A 14,708-nucleotide genomic window follows, 5' to 3' on the forward strand; every position below is an offset into this window, starting at 1 on the left:
TCAGTATTTTTGCCTCCTGTCTGGTTTAAAAAAAAAAAAAAAAAAAAAAAAAAAAAGATCAGAAAATACCAGACACCTAAGATGTCCAGTATTTTTTGATTTTTTCCCCTGCCAGGAGGCGAAAATACCGGACACCTGGCAACCCTACGACACACTCAGCAACCGGGCACAGCCCCCGGCCCGGCCTCCTAACCCCCTCGCCAGGGCCCCCCGCCCACGGACACCCCCCCCCCAACCCCCACACTTATCTGGTTCCACAGGGGATTGTCTTGTGGCTAGAAAGAAAAACAAAATGGCTGCCGACAAAAAAGCCTCTTCTTAAAGGGGCCATGCAGATTTTTTTATTGTGTAGCTTAATAACTGCTGTCAGGGTCCTTCCCACCCCCCCTTCAACAACTTTGGATTCCCCCTTTTTTCCCCCCCTGGTGTTTTTTTTGGGGGGGGAGGAGAGAGGGAGTGTGTTCAGTATTTTTGGTTTAACCATCTGGCAGCCCTATGTGGATGCACGATTCCCTTCAGAATAGATGACAACCAAACAAGTGTAGCATCGTTTGAAACTTTTAAAGTGAATGTATTCTTGCTACAACAGATGCTATTTTGTTAGCTACTCAGATTTCCATTGTGACAAATAGAAGATGGTGATAGGCAACACTCTCAGTCAGAAATGCCTGTTTGGTAGTGTTCTAAAGTTGACATATTCCATCGTTGAAGATAATACAAACAATTTCTCTTAACAGTAAGAAACAAATTCTTATGACTTTTCTCAAAGCTAGCACTTGGAGCAACAGTTACAGTTCATTGGAATCTGCTTTAAATAGATGATTTAAATAGATGCAGCATTAGGATCGTGGTCATAAGGATTTGCATGGCATCATGTTACAGTTCTCAAGACAGGATCTCATGTTCTCATTTACAGTAAAGACCCTTTACCCAGCTCTAGCAGTGTGAAGGAGTCTTAAAGTGGACGTGCATTTATACCCACTGCCAAAATGGAATAAATAGGTCATATTTCTCACCTACTCATAAAGGTTATGTATAAACAAATGTCTTAATGTATGGAGTCAGATACTCTCTCTTCACAATGAGTAATTCTCAGAAAGTCTGTTTCCAGTCTAAATGTTTGGTCCCTTCCTGTAAGAGAGATTATTCAGTTCCATGTGCAAGAGGCCCATTAACCACTGTGCTTCTTAATGAATGAATGGAGTGACTTGAATCAAACATACAGCTTCCATGGATAGATGAAATTGCAATAAAAAAGTGAGGTGTCAGTGATACTGATTGGCTGCATTGTTTAAACATGTCTTCTGATAGTTGAATCCCTGCCAACAACAAACATTTTGCTTCTGTGTTTACCCTTCTAAAAACCTTGATCAATCAGAAAGTGCATCTCCATTTTAACATAATATTCTCTAATGGAAAAAAGTAATTCAGAATTCCATAGCATCTCAGAACCCATCAAAACACGATCATAATTTAATTTAGTAGCTGGGACCATATATTTCTTAATTTCTATAAAATGAAGTTTTTCTGATGACCTCTTTCACGTACATAAGAGTTTTATTAGGACTGGCGGAAATTTTTGTATAATACTTCAAACAGATTTCAAGATTAAATGCACTGTGTCAAGTCAAATACTTAAAAACAAGCTGTGACATCATTTCAGAGACAAATTAGAGCTCCCTCTGCTGGCAGTATACCTGCATTGCCCTTCACTCTGTGTTTCATCTTTACTAATTATGACACTCACTTGTTGGAGTTTTAGCCAGATCCTGTTTGTTGCTCCAGATTTTCTGTTGATATGTAGATACATTTTGGCAAGCACATTGCACTTGCTCCAAAGCCCACAGAAATTAGTAAGAAATAGGCTTCGATGTGCTTTCTAGAAAGTTCTTTTAGAGGCAACTGACACAATCTAGAGATGCTTGCTAGATTTTCAGGATGATAGCGCGACATTCTCAGGATGATAATACCAACATGTATTTGTACAATATATTTCAAAAGGATCACAAAGCACTGATTAAAGAATTGATACTCACTGACTGTGGGGGCCAACTGGCTACAAAGATGAAATGCCTATTCCTATTTCAAAACCAAACCAAACTAGAACTGCGATGTGACTCATTCCTAAAAGTCAAATGTGGTAAAGGTAAGAACTGTTAATAAGTAAATCTCCTCTGCAAAAACTCTGCCAAGGAACAAAAAGGTCAGACATTTTCTGAAATGATTAGAAGCCACAAAAAGTTAACATTTATCAATAAGTCAATTTTCCCTGTATTCTTTTTTTGTATTTAAGCAACCTCACCACTGTTGTAAGCATAGCTGGCATGGAAGTTAGAACCTGATTCTGAAACTCTAATAGCATCAGGCCACTGATTTCAAAGGGGTTAGCTCCGGGAGTAAACAGTACAGGCAGTCCCCGACTTACGCGGATCCGACTTATGTTGGATCCGCACTTACGAACGGGGCTTTCTCGCCCCGGAGGTCGAGGTAGCGGATTGCTACCTGCGAGCTCCGGGGCAAGAAAGCCCCGTTCGTAAGCTGCTCCGGTGCCCCTGGTCTGCTGGAGACCGTCTCCAGCAGACCAGGGGCACAGCACGGGAACCGCTGCTGCTGCCGCTTGAGACCCGGTGCCTGTGGTCTGCTGGGGACAGTCCCCAGCAGACCACAGGCACCGGGACTGAAGCCGCAGCCACGGGGGAGAGGGGTCCCGCGCCTCTGAGACTTTGCCAGAGCAAAGCCTCAGAGGCGCGGCACCCCGCTGCCGCTGCTGCTCTGCTCCCCGTGTCCCTGGTCTGCCGGGGGGGGGGGGGCGCGGCTAGTGTGCCCCCCCCCAGCAGACCAGGCTTTTGTTTTGGACCCTGGAGCAGAGCAGCTGGGGCGCTGCGGATTGGTCCTGCAGCACCCGCTCTGGGCACTACTGGACCAACCCGGCAGCACCCCAGCTGCTCTGCCCCAGGTCCTGATTCAGCCGCTGCTGGTCAGTTTCAGCAGTGGCTGAATCAGGACGCCTGGGGCAAGGCAGCTGGGGTGCTGCTGGGTTGGTCCAGTAGTGCCGAGGGGTGCTACTGGAGCAACCCAGCAGCACCGCAGTTGCTCTGCCCCAGGCGTCCCCAAGTCAGCCGCTGCTGAAACTGACCAGCCCTGACTACAGGAAGCCTGAGGCAGAGTTGCTCTGCCCCAGGCTTCCTGGAATCAGCGCTCATCAGTTTCAGCAGCAGCTGACTTGGGGAAGCTTGGGGTTCTTAAGTTGAATCTGTATGTAAGTCAGAACTGGCGGTCAGTTTCAGCAGTGGCTGAATCTGGACGCCAGTTCCGACTTACATACAGATTCAACTTAAGAACAAACCTACAGTCCCTATCTTGTACGTAACCGGGGGACTGCCTGTACTTGTGTAAATAGGACCTGTCACATCAGACTCTTGGTACCCTGATGAAAGTGCTACATAATAGTTTGCATGAGGAGATGCTTCATTATAGATAGCTTACCAGATCAAACCACTTGTCACATTAAAAGGAATTTAATTAAACTTGGATCTCATTGCTTCAATCATAGAATACTAGAACTCGAAGGGATCTTGAGAGATTAAGTCCAATCCCCTGACCTCACAGCAAGACCAAGCATCATCTAGATCATCCCTGATAGATGTCTATCCAACCCGTTCTTAAATATCGCCAGTGATGGAGATTCCACAACCTCCCTAGGCAACTTTTTTCAGTGTTTAACCCTGATAGGAAGTTTTTCCTAATGTCCAACCTAAACCTCCCTTGCTGCAGTTTAAGCCCATTGCTTCTTGTCCTATCAGAGGCCAAGGTGAACATTTTCCTCCCTCCTCCTTGTAACACCCTTTTAGATACCTGAAAATTGCTATCATGTCCCCTCTGTCTTCTCCTTTCCAAAGTAAACAAACCCAATTATTTCAGTCTTCCCTCATAGGTCATGTTCTCTAGACCTTTAATCATTCTTGTTGCTCTTCTCTGGACCTTCTCCAATTTTTCCATGTCTTTCTTGAAATGTGGTGCCCAAAACTAGGCACAATACTCCAACTGAGGCCTAATCAGTGCAGAGTAGAACAGAAGAATGACTTCTTGTGTTTTGCTCAAAACACTCCTGTTAATGCATCCCAGAATCATGTTTGCAAGTGTCATAATGTTAACTCATATATAGCTTGTGGTCCACTGTGACTCCTAGATCCCTTTCTGCCATGCTCCTTCCTAGACACTCACTTCCCATTCTGTATATGTGAAACTGATTGTTCCTTCATAAGTGGAGTACTTTGCATTTGTCCTTATTACACTTCATCTTATTTACCTCAGACCATTTTTCTAGTTTGTCCAGATCTTTTTTCATTTTATGCCCTTCCAGCATGACTGTGAACCATTAATAACTACTCTCTGAGAATGGTTATCCAGCCAGTTATGCACCCACTTTATAGGTGGCCCCATCTAGTTTGTATTTGCCTAGTTTATTGATAAGAATATCATGCAAAACTGTATCAAATGCCTTACCAAAGACTAGGTATATCATGTCCACTGTTTCTCCTTCATCCACAAGACTTGTTATCCTATCAAAGAAAGCTATTAGATTGGTTTGACATGATTTGTTCTTTACAAATCCATGCTGACTGTTCCCTATCACCTTATTATCTTCCAGGTGTTTGCAGATTAATTCCTTAATTACCTGCTCCATTATCTTCCCTGGTACAGAAGTTAAACTGACTGGTCTGTAGTTTCCTGGGTTGCTCTTATTTTTCTTTTTATAGATGAGCACTATATTTGCCCTTTTCCAGTCTTCCAGAATCTCTCCTGTCTCCCACGACTTTTCAAAGATGTTAGCTAAAGGCTCAGATACTTCATATATCAACTCCTTGAGTATTCTAGGATGCATTTCATCAGGCTCTGGGGACTTGAAGACATCTAACTTTTCTAAGTAATATTTAACTTGTTTTTTTTTAATTTTATCTTCGAAATCTACCCCATTCCCACTATCATTCACTATGGTAGGCATCCTTTCATCATCAAAATTCTTGGTGAAGACTGAAACAAAGTAGTCATTAAGCATCTCTGCCATTTCTAAGTTTCCTGTTACTGTTTCTCCCTCTTCACTGAGCAATGGGCCTACCCCATCCTTGGTCCTTGATCCAAGAGGAATCCTAGGAAGCAAATGCAGAACACTAGAATATGTCCTATTCAATAACCTACTTATAAAGCTTTCCTGATTATTATTTTTGGCTGCTAATAGTTAGAGATAGCATGGTTATCTTCACTTTTTTAAATACACCACTTACTAGACAACTTTAGAGCATTTTAATTTTAGTGTTAAGTTCTTTATTTCTTAGCTGTATATCTGCATTACACTTGGCTTTAATCCCTTAAAGAATTACTTTCTTTGGCAAAACAGTGACTGAATTGGGTAGATTTCACTGTAGGAAAATAGGTTTGAAAAACCAAAGTGATGTCTATGTCAGCTCAAATCCACAAAGCTTAAAATACATCACAAATGTGCTTGTACTTTAAATCAATCTTTCTTCCTCCTTTTTTACCGTTGCTAGAAAAAACATAGGTTCATTACAAAAAAACTCCCAGAAGAAAATGTAAAAAGGTAGGCTGCCATTTATATGTATTTTCTTTTCATGTATAATCACTCAGTAAACATAAAAAAATGAACAAAATTTGCAATAAGCACTGTAATGTTTGTACTTCAACCTCACTCCAGGTCTTCCACACTGAAAAAGAATGAAAACTTGCCTAAAAAAGAATGTGGTGTTCATTTGAGAACAGTAGGGCTAAAGGTGTAGGGGGCTCCTTGAAATAAAAAAAACCTGACTTGTTTCTATATATATATATATATATATATATATATATATATATATATATATAAAAATAAAAATTTCTTGCAGGACAAGGAAGTAACATCATCAGGTCACCAGCATCATCCCACCCCCAGCCAGAGTTTTGCTCCAGGCACCTCCTCCGACCCCCACCCTCTTCCCTGGTGCTCCAGGGAGGTGATGGCCTCTCTTCTTCCCCAGTGCTCCTGGGAGGCAGGAGACGTGCAGCCTCCTAGTGTTAAACACGCCCCTGCTGTGTATGGTGCTCCCTGCATCCTGATCCTGATCACCCAAAACCCTGGGGCGGCAGCAAATCCATGCTTGCCTTGTGTGCTGGGGGGAGTTTTAAATGTTTCTGTAGCAGGGCCGGCTCACAGCATGAATCCCCATGCCCCCCCCCAACCAAGAACTCATACCCTTAACCTCCTCAAACTTCCCTGTCAAGACCCCTGCTAGGGGCCACCAAATGGAACTAATGGGCAACAGGTTTAGAACAAATAAAAGCAAGTTCTTCTTCTGACACAGCCCATAGTCAATCTGTGGAACTCCTTGCCTGAGGAGGTTGTGAAGGCTAGGACTATAACAGGGTTTAAAAGAGAACTAGATACATTCATGGAGGTTAAGTCCATAAATGGCTATTAGCCAGGATGGGCAAGGAATGGTGTCCCTAGCCTCTGTTTGTCAGAGGGTGGAGAAGGATGGCAGGAGAGCGATCGCTTGATCATTACCTGTTCGATTCACTCCCTCTGGGACTCCTGGCATTGGCCATTGTCGGCAGACAGGGTACTGGGCTGGATGGACCTTTGGTCTGACCCAGTATGGCTGTTCTTATGACCCTGCATCCTAAACCTCTCCACTGAGATCCCGCACTCCCACCTTCCTCACTCAAACCCCCACAAGCTAAGAGCCCACAACCCCAGCCCACTCCTGCACCCTCCCCCTGGCCAGACACCCTGCCTCCAGGCTGCTCTTGCACCTTCCATACATCTACCCCTAAAGAGAGGGGGGTTGGTGAGCATAGCTCTCATGCTCTCTGGCCATGAAAGCTGCAGAAGAGAGGGGGGTTAGCAAGCATAAAAAGTGGGGCACACAGACTCTAGTAAACACTTAATACTGAAATGTATAAATATACATTACTGAAGAACAATTCAAAGAAATCAGAGGTTTGCTGGGAATAGATGCAATACAAGGGAACAATAACATTGACAGGTAAGTGTGCAATAAGAAAGGAAGAAGCAGGTTATTTTAGGAGCCGTAATAAACTCTTCTAGTTCTACAGGAAGATGTTTCTATAGTTACAGTAAAAGAATGAATGTTCTGCAAAGCAGTTTTGGAGAGAAATCTACTGAACTATTTAACCAAGATTTACCATAGCACTGCAACTAATTACCCACTTTTTTTAACAAAATGATAAAAAAAAATCTAAAACGAAGGAAACACACCACCAATACCTGCACCAGGAGCTATTTATTAGCATAACACTCTTCTTTTTAAAGATTTAATAACAACTGAAGTATATACAAAGTCTTACAGCATTTACACAATAAAAAAGTTTCCTATTAGCTGATGAAGTATAAGGTAGTGCTGCAATGTACTTCAAAGCATGAATACAATAATAATGAAGCAGACCACTGTACTTTAAACTTCTTTGCTATCACACTGTAACTGTCAATTGAAATGACAGTTAGTTAAACCATTGGGAAGACAAAGATTGTCAACAAAATTGTAACAGACTGACGTGCAGCACTAACCATCGTAAGGGAAAAAAGCTACATACTGTCATGTTTTCTATACTTTTCTAGAGCTGTAACAAACTTTCACAGCCTTAGATATAACATATGCAAGACAACATAATTACAATTTTTCAGATATAGTTCAGCTATCAAGTGTATTTACTTCTGAACAGGAGGTTTTATACTGATATGGCTGTGTGATTCCATTTTTTTTCCCATGAACTGTTCAAACAAGTCTACAAAAACTTAAAAAGACAGCATGGAGTTTGTAGTCCTGATGTGCTTGACTAATAAAGGCATTCAAATATCAGCTATAGGATCTAATCATTCCTGTCAAAAGTTTAAGACTAGGAATCTTTCTTTACTAAGACAACAAACAAAAAAGAAACCAAACCATACCAAACGAACATACAACAGAAGAGACATTTCCATCAGTCAAATTTCTTTGACACCTTTTAACCTCTCCATCAGTGTAACACAAACCCATTAATATTTTTACACTGAGTCAAACTCAAGACTCATTTAGGCTATGAAAGGTCAAGCAGATTTGCTAGACTATTTTTGCTGTAAAGGTCAGGGAACTTAGAAAATGAAAATTATCAGACCCCAAACACTCCTTTAATAAAAAAAGGATTCATATATTTTAACAAAGGATACATTATAATCTGTAGCTTAGATACACTTTTATGTGAGCCAATAAATCCCACTCCACAGAAGATCACGTTTCTTTGCCTATTGTACGTCTAAATCTCGTATTTTGGTCAATTTTGCCTTTTCTTTCAAAAGGATTCAGTTTCAACTTAAAAGCTAGTAATGTCGGTTGACAATATCTGTATTTAAGACACCAAAACATGAGATACAAAACTCACAAGGAACTATATAAATAACGAAGAAGCCATGTAACCTTTTAATGTAAACAATCTGATTATAACGAAGCCCTAATTAGATTCTGGTCTTAAACTTTTGGCAGATAATGTGTATGCTCAGCCAGGATTTGTAGTTAGTTATTGTTCAAGTGGAAGCCAGGTCAGTTCACATGTTGACAGGCATGCAACTTAAAAACATTGCACAACAAGCAACACAAAGAGATTTGAGAAGTGTACAAGACTTCAAGTAGACTTCACAACCCTTCACAACTGAATATTCACAGACAAAGATACAGTCCTTCCTTATTCCATTGTGGATTTCCTCTCACACATGGGACACTTTCTGTGACTCTCTAGCTTGCTTGATGCTATACAACCACTTGATGATTCTGGCATTTCTTTCAATTGCAGAAATGCCATATGGCACACGGTCATTGGCACTATCATCATTTCTAAGGTCACTGTTGCTGTCCTGAGACTGTTCACAGTCTGAGCTAATCATGCTTGCACTGCGAAAGTTGAGGGATATAATATCAGAGTTAGCCCTTGCAAAATTTTCCATCCCAAGATTTTCAAGCTCTTCAGGATCCAGTCCACAGTAATTAAAGAATCGTTCCACATCTGCATCAACACGAAAGTATCTGTCACTTAAGTCTGATTTTGATCGTTGAAGGGAGGGTCTTCGACTGACTACGCAACTGGATTCAACTGTGTCGATGTCTGGGGATTTCAAGGCGGCGACGGCAGTAATTTTGGGTTTTGGAGGCAGAGGTGGGGCTGAACTACTGCAAGGTATTGCTTTTAAGGGCTTACCGCTAGTTACTTTTCTAATGTCTGATGAGCTATGGGAAACGTGCAAGAAAGTCTCCGCTGACTGTTCTAAGAGCCTTCTGCTCACATTGGAGTTGCTTTCTTGAGGGCTACTCCGGCCCTGCGTGGGGTAGACCTTTAAAGATTCTGCAAATGAATGCCGGTTCAGCTCAGCTGAATCAGATCTGTGGGGAGGCCAGTTTCGTGAACTATGTTTGTGACCTGAACCTGAGCTGGAGCCTTCAGAGCTATTAATGATGTTTTTCAAAATCTCTAGTTTTAAATTTTCTCTCTGGACACCACTCTCAGTCTTTGCATTGTTGTTGAACACTTTCAGGGTAGGGCTACCCAATGCTCGCTTGGCAGCAGGGCAAACCGGTGGCTTTGCAAGTACTGCTGGCTTTACAGGCTCTTGTTTGGCATTGATGACCTCTTGGCTCTTTACATATTTTGCCTTATCAGCTTCTAGTCTCTCCACAGCACTAAGTCTTTTTGGATTAGGCTCTGCCTGCCTGCGGAAATAATCCGGTCCTTTGTTTAAGATGCGAAGAGGAACGGCAGACGTGAAAGTGACTGCAGGACTGACAGGTTTCACCATGCTACCTGTCTGTAGTGTTTCTGTAGGCATGTTTGGTGGTCTTTCCCCCGCAGCCGTTTTGGATTCTTCTCTGGGAGCTTCTAAATGCACGGTGTAGAAACATGTACATTAAGCACGATGAAGAGCAGATGAATCTTGGAATCAGAGTGTTAGCAGCAGCACCTCATTTCACAGCTCATTAAATAACACTGTTTCTTTTTTTAAAGGCAGCCTTTGTACAAAAAGGCCACCAGACACAAGTCCATATTAATCTGCTCTGTTGATTCCTTTCTTCTCGCTGAAAGATGTGGGAGTCTCGTTGTTTTCTTTGTGCTCAACTACAGGCAGTGATCTGAAACATAAAATAGCCAACCACATATTAGTATCGGTGTGTGACATCACAGCTATAGCAACAGAGAAACTGTGTATACTCTCTCTGTGTTACTGGCTGAGTTACAGCTGTGGGCAGTACAGAGAAAACAGGCAGTCCTATGAAACATTCTAACAGGCCTTTGCCGAGTGGCATATATCTTTTTGACAGACTACGCAAACCTGAGTTAATTATTCTTCATGGATATTTCCATGCATGTATTAGAATGCATTTTTAAAGTAAGATTTTCACTATTAACCACAATCTATAGTTGTGTTTAAGAATATTATAACTGAAAATCACTGAAAAACATCCATACATTTATATATGATTGTCTGCATTCACATTTCCATGTCTTATGCCATTTCTCTTGGCTATGTTTGTGTTACATTTCTTTTTTTGGGAGGGAGGGGGAAATGGAAGGAACATGGTATAGTATGTATATGGGAGGGAATGTGTCAATTTGGGGGAGCTTATGCAGTCTCACCTAAACACAAGTGTACTGATAAAGTGGGGCTAGTGAAAGACTTTCTCCATTGATAACAGTGTGTTTTAAACTAGCTAATTTATGTATATGTTTTATCTTGAAAGATAAAAAACATCTTCAGGATATATTGCCCATCAAAATAAATTTTTAAAAAATATCAATGCATTTTCCTTCATATTTCTTTACATTAAAGTCTCAGGAAGTTTAGAACAGTTGCAAAGCTAGGAGCCAGTGGAGAGCTGTAATGTGTGAAGTGCACCCAATAGGCTTTCATCCACTATCCATAATTAATACATAGTCTAGCAAAAGATACAAATTACACTGAAAAATCTGCAATAACCTAACTCACTGAACTTTGATGAATTTACTTACTAAAAAGTAAAATATATCAGAGCCTTCAATTTATCATGGGTAAATTTGGACCACTTATTTATGAGTCTTGAATGTGTATAATTTCTGTTTCTTAAATTCTGACACAGTTGTTCCAGTATTAAATAGGATACTCCGGCTAACTGTGGGTGAAGTTTACATGATCTGAATGATAATATCATATTCTATCATTTAATTTGGTCAAACCGGACCTAAAAGCCCAACCTTGATAATGTTGTTTCTAAGGGCTTTAACAATTCTTCCCACATAAAGCACTCAAGGGCACTTACCAATGAATCTGCTTTTCAAAGCAATGATTTGGTTAATGGATCTTATTTGCTTTATTACTGCCCCTTGAAGATGTGCTGGCTTTTTCAATAACCCATTTCTCTTATCGCTGAAATTATTTTTTATAATTTTATATGTATAATGAGCTTATTCACCAGTATGAAGAAATGCAGGCAAAAGCCTCTCCCAGAAACTGAGTACTTAAGTATATTTTAACATGCCAGGAACTCAGTACTCTTCCATCATATTATTGATAAACTGAATTATCATCATCCTCAGTGTTTAGTACTCAGCTGAATTACTACAGAAAGCTAAAAGATTAAAATTAAAGATACAACTGTTTAAAATATTCAGGAAAAGAGCAAGTACTTGTTCGAGCAGATAAATGATAAAGACATTGAGCATTCTGCCTAAACCATTCAAGGTCAAAGCAAGCAAATAAAAGTATATCAATTCTGTAATGAGATTATAAGAAAAAGATGAGCTCTCCACATAAGGCTTACTGTCAGATGTATTCTCCAAGTACAAACTAATATGTTTGGTTGGGTGATAAAGCAGACACAGTTTCAGTCCAATAGAAAAGGCAGTGTAATGTTAATTAATTATCTCTTTCAGTGTTTTATAAATCTCAGTGTTAACCTCTCAGCAGTTTAACTTCAATTTCAAGACGGTATTTCAGAAAGATGAAAAGTTTTCTTCCCTCGTGGAATCAAAATAGTTATCAGTCTCATTGTTTTGTCATTAGGGATCAGATTTTCAAAATATGCTGAGCAGAATTGTGTGCATGCACTTGTGTACACTTATGCATGCAAATACCCAATATGCATACACATCAAATTTTGTGCATTTAATCAGTTTAGGGCAGGGGTATCCAAACTTTTTTCAAAGAGGGCCAGATTTGAAGAAGTGAACATGCGGGAGGGCCAGGTCAGAGGCGGGCGGAGAGCGCAGGGCACGCCGGCCCCACGGTGGCCCGGGAGCAGGGCGAACCCGCAGCCGAGCGGGGCTGCGGACGTGCCATACAGGGCAGGCTCTAGGACCGCGGAGGCGGTGGCGGCGCGCTGGGCGCGCCAGTTCAAAAGAGCACCAGGGAGACAGGAGAGGGGGAGGAAGCGGGGGCCGTATTAAATCGGAACACAGGCCGCAATTGGCCCGCGGGCCGGACTTTGGACATGCCTGGTTTAGGGCTTAGTTTCTATATATTTGTACAAATTTCTGACTGGTATGTATTTGGTGCATCCAGGTTCACAAATTGGGCACACACAAATTATGAAAGAGCATTGGACATAAATATCACAAAGAATGATAATATTTTACACTTATAGTGCTTGGTCTTCAACGGCTTTAAAAGTACTCAAGAAAGCATGACTACAACTCCCACGTCCCTTCACTGCCATTAGGCCACTATGATCATGCCTCAGACGGTAGTCTGTTAGCTCCATTCTCCTGCTTGGGGAGCAGATCGGTGCAATAGTATGGAGACACTCTGGTTACTGAGAGAAAACAAAGCATCACAAGCAAGATTATTTTGGAAAATCTGGGCATACATGGCACCCCCCCACTATATGTCCAAGATATTTTCCAAAAAATGGCTGTGTAGTGAAATGACGTAAAGCAGGGAATTGTCCCCACAGCTGATTTCCATTTGCGCAAATTTTTTTTGGCGCAATGTAAGAGCAGGGAATGGGAGGACCTCTAATGCAACAGTTCTTACAAGAGTCAATGATGTTAGCGTGGAACCAACGTCTACTGGGATGCCCTGTACCACTTAGTCACTGACTTAGAACAGCCCCAATGAAAACCAGAGAGCATGCTGAGCACCCAGCACTGACTTCAAATTAGTAATTTAAAATATTTAAAAAGAGAACAGTATGATGGTGTGTGTGCAACTAAGTAAGGATGGGCGCAAAGGGACTGATACAAAAGCTCTCTGAAGTCAATGAAAGGCTCTGTGAATGGAAGAAACAAAGCCAGCCTTACTCGATAGTTTAAATTGTGCTACTGATGTTTTGTACTTAAATATCAACATAAACTCAGAAAAATCTACTAGACACCTCAAAGTCAAAGAACTAAGCCTGCCACTCAAAGGCAGTTACAAAAGATGGTTACTGAAATTTCTACTACCACACTAAGTCCACAGCCTTTCTGTAATGCAAAAAAATATATATAAAACAAATCAAAATTGCAAATCCTCTCTAGTACTATTATTAGTATGACATTACTGCACAATCTTCAAGTTTACTTTTCATATATACCACTATACTACTTTAACTATGTTTATATGAAGTGCATTGACAATAACAATGCACACCGAAATAATGTTAAAATTGCAGCACATCAATAAAAGCCAAGGGAGAAAAATCCTGGCCTGAATAAAGTCAATGAGAGTTTTGCCATTGACCTCAATGGGGTCACAGTTCTACCCAATAAATGCTTTCAACACATACTGCAAAGGGTTGCCAGAGGGAGGCGGTATGAAGTAAAATAGCAAGAGATAAGAGGTGGACAGCTCTTGGCGGGGAAAGAACAAGTTAGGAACTATTTAGAAAAGCGAAACAAACAAATCCACGGGCCCAGTTTTAGTGCATCCAAAGGTACTGAGGGAGTTGGCAAATGTCATTGCAGAGCCTTTGGCCATTATCTTTGAAAACTCATGGAGATCGGGAGAGATCACGGTTAATTGGAAAAAGGCAAATGTAGTGCCCATCTTTAAAAAGGGGAAGAACAACAATCCAGGGAGCTACAGACTGGTCAGCCTTACCCAAGTCCCTGGAAAAATCATGGAGGGGATCCTCAAAGAATCCATTCTGAACCACTTGGAAGAGGGGAAAGTGATCAGGAATAGTCAGCATGGATTCACAAAGGGAAAGTCGTGCCTGACTAATCTGATTAGCTTCTAAGATCAGGTAACTGGCTCCGTAGATATGGGAAAATAAGTGGATATGATGTACCTTGACTTTAGCAAAGCTTTTGATACGGTCTCCTACAATATTCTTGCCAGTAAGTTAAGGGAGTATGGATTGGATAAATGGACTGTAAGATGGATAGAAAGCTGGCTAGACTGTTGAGCCCAACAGGTAGTGATCAACGGCTTGATGTCAGGTTGGTGGTCGGTTTCTAGCAGAGTGCCCCAAGGATCAGTTCTTGGACCAGTTTTGTTCAACATCTTTATTAAAGACCTGGATGAGGGGATAGATTGCACCCTCAGCAAGTTTGCAGATGACACTAAGCTAGGGGGAGAGGAAGATACGCTGGAGGGCAGGGATAGGGTCCAGAGTGACCTGGACAGATTAGAAGATTGGGCCAAAAGAAATCTGATCAGGTTCAACAAGGACAAGTGCAGAGTCCTGCACTAGGGACGGAAGAATCCCAAGCATTAT

At 41.4% G+C, this 14,708-nt stretch overlaps 1 protein-coding gene across 10 annotated transcripts in view; it reads right to left on the bottom strand.

Annotated features, from left to right (window-relative positions):
• The window catches only part of FAM110B (family with sequence similarity 110 member B), a 293,787-nt gene that overhangs the window by 113,577 nt on the left and 165,502 nt on the right, over nucleotides 1-14,708 (bottom strand). For 8 of the 10 annotated variants that reach the window (XM_006126146.5, XM_006126149.5, XM_075920664.2 and 5 more), the window contains one exon: nucleotides 7,277-10,166. The exons of the other annotated variants lie outside the window; for them this stretch is intronic. In XM_006126146.5, the coding sequence (XP_006126208.1) occupies nucleotides 8,753-9,865 (1,113 nt within the window). In that variant the 5' untranslated portion in view covers nucleotides 9,866-10,166 and the 3' untranslated portion in view covers nucleotides 7,277-8,752. Of the gene's footprint in view, nucleotides 1-7,276; nucleotides 10,167-14,708 lie in introns of those variants that run through there. 10 annotated transcript variants of the gene reach the window in all.

Source organism: Pelodiscus sinensis, chromosome 2, assembly GCF_052426305.1.
Source record: "Pelodiscus sinensis isolate ZL-2025 chromosome 2, ASM5242630v1, whole genome shotgun sequence".
NCBI lineage: Eukaryota > Metazoa > Chordata > Testudines > Trionychidae > Pelodiscus > Pelodiscus sinensis.